This window comes from Alternaria metachromatica, assembly GCF_023757995.1.
Source record: "Alternaria metachromatica strain BMP 0045 chromosome Unknown scaffold_20, whole genome shotgun sequence".
NCBI lineage: Eukaryota > Fungi > Ascomycota > Dothideomycetes > Pleosporales > Pleosporaceae > Alternaria > Alternaria metachromatica.
The window spans coordinates 23,027-36,338 of record NW_026055511.1 but is presented as its reverse complement, the minus strand read 5'-3'; the positions used below and the strand labels follow the sequence as shown (position 1 = coordinate 36,338).

The following is a 13,312-nucleotide window of genomic DNA, read 5'->3' as shown; positions in this document are numbered from 1 at the left end:
GTAGCGCGCACACTAAAGATACTATATAAATACTAGATATAAAAGCTTAGTAACCTACTATAAGAAGTTACTTCTACTAATAGTAGCTATAAGCTATTTATTAGTACTATATTTAATATCTCTATACGTATTAGTACTATAGTTATTTATACTACTTTCTATATTATTATAAACCTTATACGCTTAGCTATACTTAGAGAGCTATAGTATATAGTATTATATATTAGAATATAATATAACATATTTAGTAAAGTATAATATTATATTTAATCTAAGAATAGAACTAAGTTAGTTTTCTTTATTACTTTAGACTCTAAGTCTATATATCTATTCTCTACTATAGATTATAAGTAAGAGAATAAGAATAATAACGCTATAAAATATATATAAGTTAGCACTATAACTAACTCTACTTTAGAGCTACTTTAAGATTCTTCTATAGTTTAGTATCTATACTAAAAAGCGTAGTGTAATCTAACATATAGTTTTAGATAATATAATATACTATTTCTAGTAAGTATCTAATAGATATAAAGAAAGTAGATACGCTCTTTTTTTAATAATAGCGTAGAGGTATCTTAGATAAATAAAAATACTAAGCTAATTATTTAGTATAAATAGAAGCTTACTAAGTATACTATTATATATAAGATTAACTATAAAAAGATACTTAATTATATATATAGAACTTATAAGTAACTAGAGATTACTACCTTATATAAGACTATAAATAAGAAGGTTTAACCTATTAACGTTTCTTAAGTAGATAAGCTAATATAGTTTAGCTAGAAAGACTAGAAGAAATAAGCTATTTAGCGTTAATAACTTTACCTTTCTATTTATAAACTAGACCTAGAACTACGTAATAATATATTTAAACTATAATACACTATATTTTTATAAGAAACTTACCTTATATCTAAGAGACTAGCTAATCTTTATATTAGATTATAAGTTATATAAGAAGAAAGAGATCTTTTTATTTAGATACTCTATAATAGAAAAGTAGCTTTATTATAGAAATTTACTAAATCTAGTAGAATATACTTTAATATATATCTACTATATAAAATCTATATAGTTAAATATAAAGCTTAGTAAGCGTAAAGCTTTACTATTTCTAAGAAGCTTAAGTAGGTTATAGTTAATATAGCTAATACTTACCTTAATAGAGGTACTTAGAAACGCTATAATAGTTAGTATTATAATTTATAGTATTTAGTTTCTAAGAAGAATAAAAAAGCTTAATAGATTTCTAATATATAAAAGATTAATACTATTAGTATACGTAATATAAACCTACTACTAATAGTAGATAAGTTCTCTAAACGCTTTACTAGATATCTTATTAACTCTTTTATAGATCTCTATTCTAGTTATAATTAAATTACTTTTTACACTATAAGCTAGAATATAATAGCTTTTTAGATACTAGTTAGTTTTTTTTATTTATATACTATAGTTATAAAGATAACTAACTTAGTTATAGTATTCTAGCGCGTTATAATAAAAATTCTTAAGAACTATTAGCTAAATACTATAGTATTTATTAATAATATTACTTATAGAAGTTCTAAAATAGACTATAGTAGTAAGATAGCTATATCTAGTATTTATTACTATGTCTATAAATATATTCTCTAACTTAACTATATTCTTATAGATATTAAGCGCGTAGAAGAAATAGTCTTTAGTAAAAAGTACTACTTTTTTATAGAGCGCCTAGAAGTTATTAGCTATAAGATTAGCTCTAAAGAATACTATTCTAATAGTAAGAAAGTTTAGAAGCTTTTAGATTAGCTATCTTACTATAATATATATAATATTTACTCTTTTTTTAGGCTATATATCTACTACTATATCTAGGTAAAAGAATTTACTACTATTACTAAGCCTCTTTTTTATCTTCTTTATAGAAATATAAAGTATAAGTAGAGTCTAGATTAGAATTAAGTAATATATACACTTAAATACACTATATACTTAGCACTAGCGCTAGTAAGCCTTAACTACTTAGATATATTAAAGTATAAGGTCTTTTTTATAACTAACACTAGTTAAAATAAAGAAAAAGCTTACCTTAAGTAGCTATAGGCTAATAGTAAACGCTACTCTATTTAATTTAAAAGTATACTCTAGTTAGTAAGAGAATAGCTTTAGTATTCTACTAAGTTAAAATATAAAGTAGTACTATAGGCTTTAAAGAAGTTTTATATATATCTATATAGTATATACTTTACTATTAAAACTAATATAGTAATACTTATTACCTAGCTTAATTACTCTTCTACTAATAACTTAGAATTAGTTATAAATTAGTAGATCTCTACTATTCTTCTTTAGAACTTTAATATTATCTACGTCTCTAGAAAGAAGAACGTTATTATAGATACTCTCTTTTACTACTCTAAATCTAATAATTAGATTCTACTAAAAGAATTTAAGAATAATCTTAAAGAGTTTATTAACTATATAATTAGAAGTATAGAAGAAGAGCTACTATCTATTAGAGCGTTCTAGGTACTTAAGTATAAGTATTCTAAGTAATCTAAATAGGTTACCTAGTTTCTTATTAATCTTAAGGTTTCTAAAAGTATAACACTAAAAGAGCTTTATATATAGAAAAAGAGAGCTCTAAACTTCTTTATATATAATTATACGCTCTTCTATAAAACTTTAAGAAATATAGCTATATACTACGTTATTAATAACGCTAATATCTACTTATAAACTATATAGTTAATATATAAAACTATTAGCTATTATAGAACTAATATAGTATACTTTATACTCTTCTAATATTACTAGTAGTCTAATATATATAAAGACGTTTAAGAAAGAATTTAGCGTTATTCTAAATACTAGCTTTACTTCTCTAAGAGAAAAGTTAATATATTAACTAATACGTATAGCTTTATAATTTAGAAGTTAGTTATAATTAATATAGTTTATATATCTTACTACTAAAGTAAGAAGTATTTTATTATTACTAGAGAATACTTAAGTAGATAGCTAGAGGCTAGAGCGCTTTCTAATAATAAGTCTAGTACTATTACTAAGTTTATTTATAAGAATATTATTTATTAATAAAGTATAATATATAAGCTCTTAGTTAATAGTAGACTAGACTTTACTAAGATAGTAAAGTATCTTATAGCTAACTATAAGATTAAGTATATCTAGTTATTCTTATATAACCTACAAGCTATAGATAAGATTAAAAGTAGATATAAGCCTATTATTAATACTCTTACTAAGCTATTAGACTTATAGATAGATAACTTACCTACTATTCTTCTTACTAACTATATTTCTACTTAGTCTTAGATAGGCTATTTACTATACTAGTTAATTACTAGTTAAAACCTAGTTCTACTATTAGAATTAGAGCTTCTAATATAGTAGACTCTTTTATTCTAAAAAGTAAAGAATTATATATAACTTTTAGTAATACGCGTAATATAACTAGACCTTTAGAACTAGTTTACTAAGAATACTATTACTTATACTAATTAATTATATTAAGCTAAGAAGAATTATTAGAATAACACTAAGAAGATACACTATAAGAAGCTTTAACTTAGTAACCTAGTTCTTCTATAGAACTCTATATAGAAAATTAATATATTTAGAAATAAAAAGCTTAATACTAGGTAGATAGGTTTATATTATATTTAACGCCTATAGCTAGAGTAAGGTACTTACTAGATTAAGAATCTTAATAGAACGCTACTTCTATATACTATTCTAGGTAAGAAACTAAAGCTCTTTTACTAATAAATACTAAAAGATATTACTAAGTAATATTAAGGCTAGATAAAGCTTTATAATCTAGATAACTAAGAAAATACTAATATTTCTACTAACGTACTAGCTAGCTCTATTAATAATAATAAAAAAGATAGCTAAAATACCTCTTTCTAACTATAACTTAAAAAAGAAGAAGTAAGTAATACTCTAAGACTTATTAGCTAGCTAAGTATTCTTCTAAAGCTTATTAGTTAGCTAAGTATAGTTATTACTAAGCGCCTTATAGAAAAAGAATAGAAAGTATTTAGACTAGACTTTATTTCTTTTTTTAATTTTAATATATTATTAGTATTAGATAGAGAAAGAGCTTAGGCTATAAAATAGCCTTTACTTAAAAAAAAAAAAAGAAAGTCTACTATAGGCTTTTTTATCTAAAAGCCTCTTTAATAATATATAGTCTACTATTACTAAGTATTTAAAGTATACTTCTTTAGTCTCTTTTTATTTCTTTCTCTTCTATTACGTTAACTATACTATAAAGAATTTTAATATTTTAAATATGTATAAACTATATTAGTTTTATAGAGAAGTATTTTATAAGTTCTACTAAAACTAAAGAGATAGAGCTCTTCTAGCTTTTAACTTTAATTTATTCTAGCTTCTTTTCTACTATACTTATATCTTAATAGTAATAATAAGTCTTTACTTATTATACTCTCTTTTTAGCTTTTATTAACTCTTACTACTACTAGTAAAAGAAGCGTCTAACTTTTCTATAGTCTTAAACTATACTAAATAAATATATTATAAACTATAAGATAAGTAGTAATAAAGATAGTATAGCGCTTATAGTAGCGTTTAGCTAAAAGCTACTACTAGAGTCTAAAGTAAACACTACTCTAAGTACTTTCTACTACTTCTAACTTCTCTACTATAATATTAATACTAGATAATATAAATAAAGAGTTTACTATATATAGTAATACCTCTTCTTATAAGAGCTAAGTAGTATATATTTAAATACTCTTAGTAGAGTATAAGTACTATAAACTTTAAGATAAAGTAGAGAAGATAGCTACTACTATTCTTACTACTTTACTATATTTTATCTTATATTAGATTCTCTACTACTAGTTTACTAGACTATAAAGTTATATAACTACTAAAGCGTTGCCTCTACTTAGTAATAACTACCTAGACTTAGTTAATTTATTATTTTAAGCTTCTTAAGCTACTTAAATTAGAGCTTAGAATAGTAATTTCTAGTTATATTAGTCTACTTATAGTTAGGTCTCTAAAAAGTAACTACTACTAAGTAGATAAAAACGTATCTATTCTACTACTATCTTAATACACTTAAAACGCCTAAAGAATATAGTAGCTATAATTCTATATATAATAACTAGCTATAACTTTATACATAACTACTTAGAAACTACTATAATAACTATAACTACTTTATCTTTAGTAACTAATTCTCTATTACCTTTATATACTCTTAGAGGTAATAAAAAAAAAAGCTATAAGTATTATAGCTCTTTTATAACTTTAATATTAGAAATACTAGTACTAATTATAATAAGTATTACTCTTTTAACTATTTTATCTAGCTTTAAACTTTTTTTAAACTATATTTATATAGCTATTATAGTTCTTTAGCTATAATTCTAATAATTATAGTCTATAATAGTTCTAATATATAGATTTTAGATAGGTTAGAATTTTACCTAAAATCTAGTTATTACTACTATAATAATACAACACTATCTATTTACTAATACTATTATACGCGTAAGAATACTACTAAGTATAATAGCTAATTATATAATTAATTACTTTACCTTTACTATAATTTTATCTTCTAACTTTACTTATTAATATTATAATATTATAATACTATAATAGATAGAGGTCTCTTAATTATATATATATATATATACTTTCTCTTAGCTATTACTTCTTTCTTTCTTCTCTAACTTTCTTAATCTTTTCTTTTTACTTTTATATACTATAGTTACCTCTTAGAAGTAGACTATATCTTCTTTCTTTCTTTATTAACCTAACTTTTCTTATTTTCTACCTTAGTAATTATAACTATAACTATAGCTATAACTACTATACCTAGTGTAAAGAAGTATAATAAGTCTATAGGCTACCTAAACCTTCTCTATAACTTCTAGTTACTATTAACTTTATATATAAAAGCGCGCGCTTAGCCTACTATACTTATAACTAATTCTATAACTAAGCGTATAAGTATAACTATATATATATATATATATATAAGCTTAGTACTATTAGTTCTATATTATAAGCTAGTCTAGTAAGAGTTTCTTTATAAAAGCTAGTTTTAGATTACTAAAGAAAGATATCTACGCTACTAGAGGCTTAGTAGAAGATAGCTAGTAATAAGAATAAGAGTAAGAGTAAAGCTATAGATACTAGAAAGTTAACTTTTTCTTATAGCTAAGGCTCTTCTTTATAAAAGACCTTTTTTTAAAAAAGTCTACTTTTTAAGCTCTATATACCTAGTCTTACTAAGAATTTTACTACTTTAAGTATTTATAGTTAAGCCTCTAGAAGTAATACTAGCTTTTTTTCTACTACTTCTTCTAGTTTATAACTAAAGAAAGATACTCTTATAATTATCTAGACTCTATATACTAAAGCTAAGACCTAAGTTCTTATCTTAGTCTAGAACTAGAATCTTTAGAATCTAAATATTAATAGTAAGATAATAAAGTTTATTACTAGTCTTAAATAGTAGTCTTCTAAGTAATAGAAAGTTATTCTTAACACTTTTATAACTAACGCAACCTTTCTATTTAACTAGATTACTAACTTTATTCTTAAAGTATCTAATATAGTTAAAGCGCTACTAGAGCTTATAGATAAGTATAGTAGTATTAAAGTATTTAATAGCTAGTATTAAGTCTTAAGCTAAGCTAAGAATACTAAAGATAAGTATATTATAAAGCTAACTACTACTACTAAAAGTATTAATGTATTAGAGCCTAGTCTTATAAGCTACGTCTCTTACTTTTTAAGTAAGATTCTATATAACTACTAGGCTATATCTAATATATAGTTCTACTTTAGATATTTAGATATTAGTAATATAGCTCTTTTCTTAGTCTAAGTAGTAGCTATTTATATCTATACTCTATATAAAAGTACTAAGACTAATATTATTATATAAAACTAGGCTACTTTAAGAAATTTTATTAAGATAACTATTTAGTTTACTAAGAAGAATCTACTTTCTAAGACACTATCTTTTTTAAAGTATTTTATTAAAGTATTAAAAAAAAACTATAAGAAGTATAGTATAACGCTAGGTATACTTAGCCTTACTACTAGAAATATTATAGTTTCTTTTACTTATAAGTATAAGAAAGATAGTACTTATAATAGTTAATATAAGTTTTAGTAATATATCTTTCTATATATAGCTAATAGGTATTCTAATAAGAATTACTAAATTATATATACTTTTTATAGTAGTAATAATATAATAATTACTAATACTATAGCTAAATACTAAATAAAGCTTTACTCTACCTATTAATTAGCTATCTCTATTATAATAGAACTTAGATCTTCTTTATATAAGTTAAGAGTAATTAATAAAAGTAGTAATTATATTAAAGTAGAGCTAAAGAAAATTAAAGTAAAGTAACTTAGTAGAGCTAGATTAGTTACTTCTTTAGTAAATCTAGAGAAGTAGGTATACTAAGAGCGCTAGACTAGTCTTAAGGTAGTTAAGAAAAGAGTAGTAGTAGCTAAGTTATAGAAATTAAGGCTTTATAGTATATAAACTAGCCTTCTACTACTACTACTACTACTTAGTACTAGTGCTCTAAAATCTACTCTAGCTTACTAATTTTTATCTAAGAAGATAGATACTACGCTTAATAAAGATAATTTAGAAAATAAAAACTAGAATTCTAATAAGCTTAAGGCTTTAACTATAGCTAAGAACTATAAATATCTAGATAGAACTTCTAATTTTCTTTAACTAATTCTTAATAGCTACTCTAAGTATACTAAACTTAATAACTATAAACGTATTAAAGTTATCTAAGTATAGTATTAAAAAGTCTATATTAGTTACTACTCTAATAGCTTATTAATTAATAGCACTTATATCTATTAGACTTATATATAAGTAATAGCTACTTATATAAGTCTCTTTAAGTAGGCTATAAATATAAAAGCTATAAATAATATTCTTCTTCTTCTATATCTTTTCTAAGACAAGTAGTATAAACTCTAAACCTACTTAATTATATCTATTCTTTTTATTAAGTAGTATAAGCTTAGTAAATAAGACTCTAACTTTTTTAGCTATTACTTTTATTTTTAGATAGTTTATAATCTATACCTAATTTCTTTTTAAAAAAAAGTTAGTAAAAAGATAAGTTAGAGTAAGCTAGTAGAAAACTTTAAGTAAAAGAGTAATATTACTATAGAAAACTTTAAGTAGCTATTCTTTAATAATAAGAAACTTAAAAAGATTATTAAAGAATTTTTTAAGATATATTATTACTATCTCTAACGTATTAATAGTAATAAGAACTTTAGCTAGCTTTATATTATATACTATTCTCTTATTTAATAAGCTATTTATACTAACTTTTATTACTAGATACTTTACTTAGTACTTTATAAAGAATATACTATAGTTTTCTACTCTTACTACGCTAAGTACACTATACTAGGTAACAAAACGTTCTTCTACTATATTAATTTTAATCTATTATTTATCTATACTTAAAGTTAAAGTATAGATATAATCTAAGAATTAGTCTTAATTAATAATAAGAACTTTTAAAACTATATAAAAGTTTTAGAGAGCTTCTATTAATATATAAAGCTATACTTATAATAGCGTAAGACTACTAAGAAGAATTCTACTAGCCTTATTAAAGAATAGTATAATAATATTAATTAAACGTAAGAAGTATAAGTAATAGCGCTAGATATAAAGTAGAAAAAGTCTATTTATAGAGAAGAAAACATTTATATTACTTACTTTATAACGCTTTATAGCTCTATAGAACTAGTAACTAAGATTTATTAAATAATTCTTCTATAGTATATTATAGTATACTAAGATATTATAGAGATTCTAGCTATAGAAATATATAATAAGATCTTAAAGGCTTATTATAATCTTATAGCCTCTTCTATAATACTATCTAGATATTATAATAAGTATAGTAGTATTAAGTAGGTATTTCTAGTAAATATATATATTAACTTCTTCTTCTAGATCTAAAAGGCTATTTTTACGTAAGTCTTCTAGAATAGCTCTCTTATACGCAAGAAAATCTATAACCTTCTTAGTAAAAATAAAAATAGTATTCTAGAGTATATCTAAAAAGAGTATAAGTATATTATTAGAAAGATTAAGGCGCTATAGCTAGTAGTTAAAAAGCTTAAGAAGGCTACCTTTACTAAGAGCGCTAATAGCAAATATTTAAATATTTTCTTCTTTACTAATAAGAGTATATCTTCTTCTTATAAGAGATAGTAGTATATTTAGAATTATAATTATAATATAGAAGATACTATTAAATATCTTATTAATAAGATTAATATAGAACTAGATATTTATTACTACTTCTATAACGCTACTAACCTTAATACTATATCTACTTCTTTCTCTCTATTTAAGACTTCTTAGGCTTACACTAGTAGTTTAGCGTTTAGTTTATTATTACTTTTTAGCTCTTTACGCTCTTTAATAATATTACTACTACTAGTTCTACTACTTTCTCTTTAGTTTAAGATACTAATACTAGCTTTATTAGCTTCTTCTACTAGCTTATCTAAGCTACGTTATAGTAGATAGAATATAAAGTAAACTAGACGTACTAGTAATATTACTAGTACTTAGATTTTAGGTAAGCTTCTTATTTTACCTAAAATCTAACTACTACTTATACTATAGTAGTGTATTACTAATATCTCTACTTAATTATTTATTTTACTTTTTACTCTCTTTTCTATACTTTTTCTTTATCTTTTCTTTATACTATATATAATTAATACATTTTAGATAGTATAATAAAACTATACTACTAGAAAGAAAAGGTTTATACTAGTATATAAGATATTCTTATATAAATTAGATCTTTAATAACCTAAGAATTACTTAGAAAAGAGAACATCTTTTTAATAAAAGCTTTTTAGAATTATTAGATTATCTACTATCTTATCTTTTACTTATACTTTTTAGTATTAGACTCTTATATAATACTTTAGACTATAGAATCTCTTTATAATAGAACTTTTTTCTACTAAACTAATATTTATATATTTTCTTACTTATACTAACTACTTTATGTTTTTGTAGTAATACATCTTTATACTCTCTAATACCTATACATTACTACTAATAATAAAGTATTTAATACTATTATACTTAATTACTTTCTTATTAAGCTTAATTAAATTAAAATATAAAATCTAGCTAATATTTAACTTTTTTTTACTTAGTTTAAAAAACTTTATTATAATATTAGTACTATAGAAGATATATTATTTTATACTTAGCTTATTAGTAAGATTAGAGCTTCTTTAACTAAATACTATAATCTATTTCTTAACTACTAGAAAATATTTAACTATAATATTAAGATTACTAATACTATATTTAAAAACTTTAAGTTTCTTTTTATTAATTTTTATAATAAGTATAAAAACTTCTAAAATAATACTAAAGATACTAAGCTTTATAAAGCTAATAATAAAAGTAATAATAGAAATAAGTTTATTACTAAGACCTTTTCTAGTAAGTGTATTATATACTTTTATTATAAAAGTAATAGTTACTTTATTAATATATATAAGTACTTTAGTAAAGTAGATATCTTTAAGTATACTTATAAAAACTATAGTAAGCTTAGTATAAGAATATAGCTTTTATAAACTTTATAAGTTTACTTAAAGCTATCTTTTTACTTTAACTTTAAATATCTTTATCTTTAAAGCTACTAGACTTTACTAAAGCTACTAAACTCTACTAAAGCTACTAAACTCTACTAAAGCTACTAGACTTTTTAAAAAAGATATTTACTACTATAAGCTAGTACTATCTAGTACTAGCTTTTACTAGCTTTTTTTTTTTTTTATATAGATCTAGCTAGACTTTTTCTTTCTTAGATTTTATATCTACTATTCTTAACTCTAAATATAAGCTATTTTCTAACTAGTTTACTTTTCTATATATAAAGTCTACTTTATATAATAGTAGATTTTATAAGTATTTTTACTTACTATAAGCTTTTAGTCTTAATAAAAATAAGTAGCTTTTACTTATTCTTAGTTATTATATAGAATTATAGCTTTAGTTACTAGCTTTTTACTAAGTTTAGTATCTTTAGATAGTAAAAAAGCGCGCTAAAATTTTAGTGCTTTAATTACTACTAGTGTAGATTAGATTTAGACTTTATCTTAGTATACTATTAAGTAAAAAAAAATAGCTCTCTTACTATAAAATAGTTTTTACTACTTAATAGTCTAAAGCTATAGTTTTTACTTTACTTATTTATTTATCTTTACGCGTTTATATATATATACTCTATTTCTAGCTATAAACTTTTAAGTTTAGTAGACTAGTAAATTTTAGAAATTTTACCTATTATATAGATAAGTACTTATTATAGTAAAGTATTAATATAGAGTAAAGTAATAAAATATAGTTAGTAACTTTATATAGTAATCTTAATATAGGTATATTTTTTAAATACTTTATATTTACTATATATAACTATAAAAATTAATAAAACTCTTTCTCTAATATTTACTATAAATATAGATAGTAATAATATACTTATAAAGAGTAATAGTAATAAAGGCGTCTTTAGTAGACTTAAAAATAGACTTAAAAGTAGTAATAAGTAAGCTATAAGCTATAGAGCTAGAGAAATATTAAAATATTCTTAAAAGTTAATATAGAAGCTTTCTAAGAGAAAGCTCTTAGTAGAAAGAGTAAAAGTTAGAGCGTAGCGTCTTTCTCTTAGCTATAGAAGTAGATAGATAGAAGTTTAGATAGCGTAGATAAACTTTAGGTCTAGAATAATATTAAATTATAGTACTACTACAAAATACAAAAAGATATTTACGTATATAAACTATAGTATAGAAAATAGTAGTCTAGAGAGAACTATAAAAACTTTATATATAGAGAATACTTTTTTTTTTTTTTTTTTTTTTTTTATATATTTACTTTATAATAGGTTCTAAAAAGGCTATTAGTTAGAATTCTATTACGTAATTTACTTACGCTAGCACTAGTATTACCTTAGTATTATTTATATATATATAAGGCTTTCTCTCTCTTCTATAGAACAATTACATCTCTTCTTGTTCTACACAAGGCGCGCCGCTACTGCAGTAGATACCCGCGGCCACGTTGTATCTCAAAGTACCAGTGATGTTCTTCTAGGTAATGTCGCTAATTTTTAAGCGGCTCGAATCGCAATTCTGGTAGCTGTAGATACACGGGGAGACGTATATAGGCTGGTTGACGTCCTGAAACTTGATGTTGCGGAAGGTGACGTTCTTCACATGGCCTTGGCCAGGGTATGTCTTGATCCAGGCCGCGTTGGAACTATGGATGGCAGTGATGTCTTCGAAGAGTACGTTGTCTACCGTCTCGGGAACGTTCGTGGGATTGCCCATTGAGCCAATCACCATGGCGCCAGACTCGTAGCAGGTGGCGTTCTTGACATGGATGTTTTTGCTGTTGCCTTTAACCGATATGCAGTCCTTCGAACAGATTAGGTATAGCACAGACGCGAGATCGATGAGGACTTACATCGCCGCACGTCACGACCCAATTTTTGAGCACAATGTCTTGGGAGTTCCAGCTATCGAAGCCATCAGTATTGACGGTGCCCCACTGGGAGGATGAAGTGGCGTTCATGTCAAGGTTTGTCATCGTGATGTTCTGGGAGTAGGCGACGAATGTATGCCTTTTGTGCGGTTAGCAATAGGCTCTGGAACGGGTAACTATGGTCCCTCATGTTTTTGTAGAGACATACCAGAACTGGGACTGCCTCCAAGTAATTCCATCAATCCATACGTTCTTCGCATGCCAGAGTGTCAGACTGATGGGCCTACCGGCCATGTTGCTCCCATCACGGTTCACGTCGTACCACTTCTGCCCATTGCCAAAGAAGAGTGCTTCACCGTGACCTTGCAGAGTGAAGTTCTCACCGCCAAGACGGAATGCTGTACTTCGTTGAGAATATGTCACACTAACGCTGTTGCGTACCCAGTACTGGATGTCGTCGCTCCAAGTCAGTTTGCCGCGGATGGAGATGTCACAGTTCTTAAGGTCCAGGACGTCCATAACTTTGGCGATGGTGTAGTCACCTGTCGTTATCCCAATCTGACCGTTCTGGCCACATTGCTTGAAGGCGTCCATGATGGAAGGGCTGTCATCCTTGGTGCCGGACGGAGTGACGGTGCAGAGTGTGCCGGTCTTGGTCATACCAGCAAGTGCTGGTACGAGCAGAAGCCATAGATGAAGTAAAGCGAGCTGAATCAT

General features: G+C 24.6%; 1 protein-coding gene across 1 annotated transcript; it reads right to left on the bottom strand.

Annotated features, from left to right (window-relative positions):
* Window positions 1-12,201: 12,201 nt before the first annotated feature.
* J4E83_007716 (uncharacterized protein) lies at window positions 12,202-13,312 on the bottom strand (the record flags this gene model as incomplete). The annotated part of the gene is made up of 2 exons (XM_049334618.1): window positions 12,202-12,528; window positions 12,845-13,312. The coding sequence occupies 2 exons, from the start codon at window positions 13,310-13,312 to the stop codon at window positions 12,202-12,204; spliced, it is 795 nt and encodes a 264-aa protein (XP_049186107.1).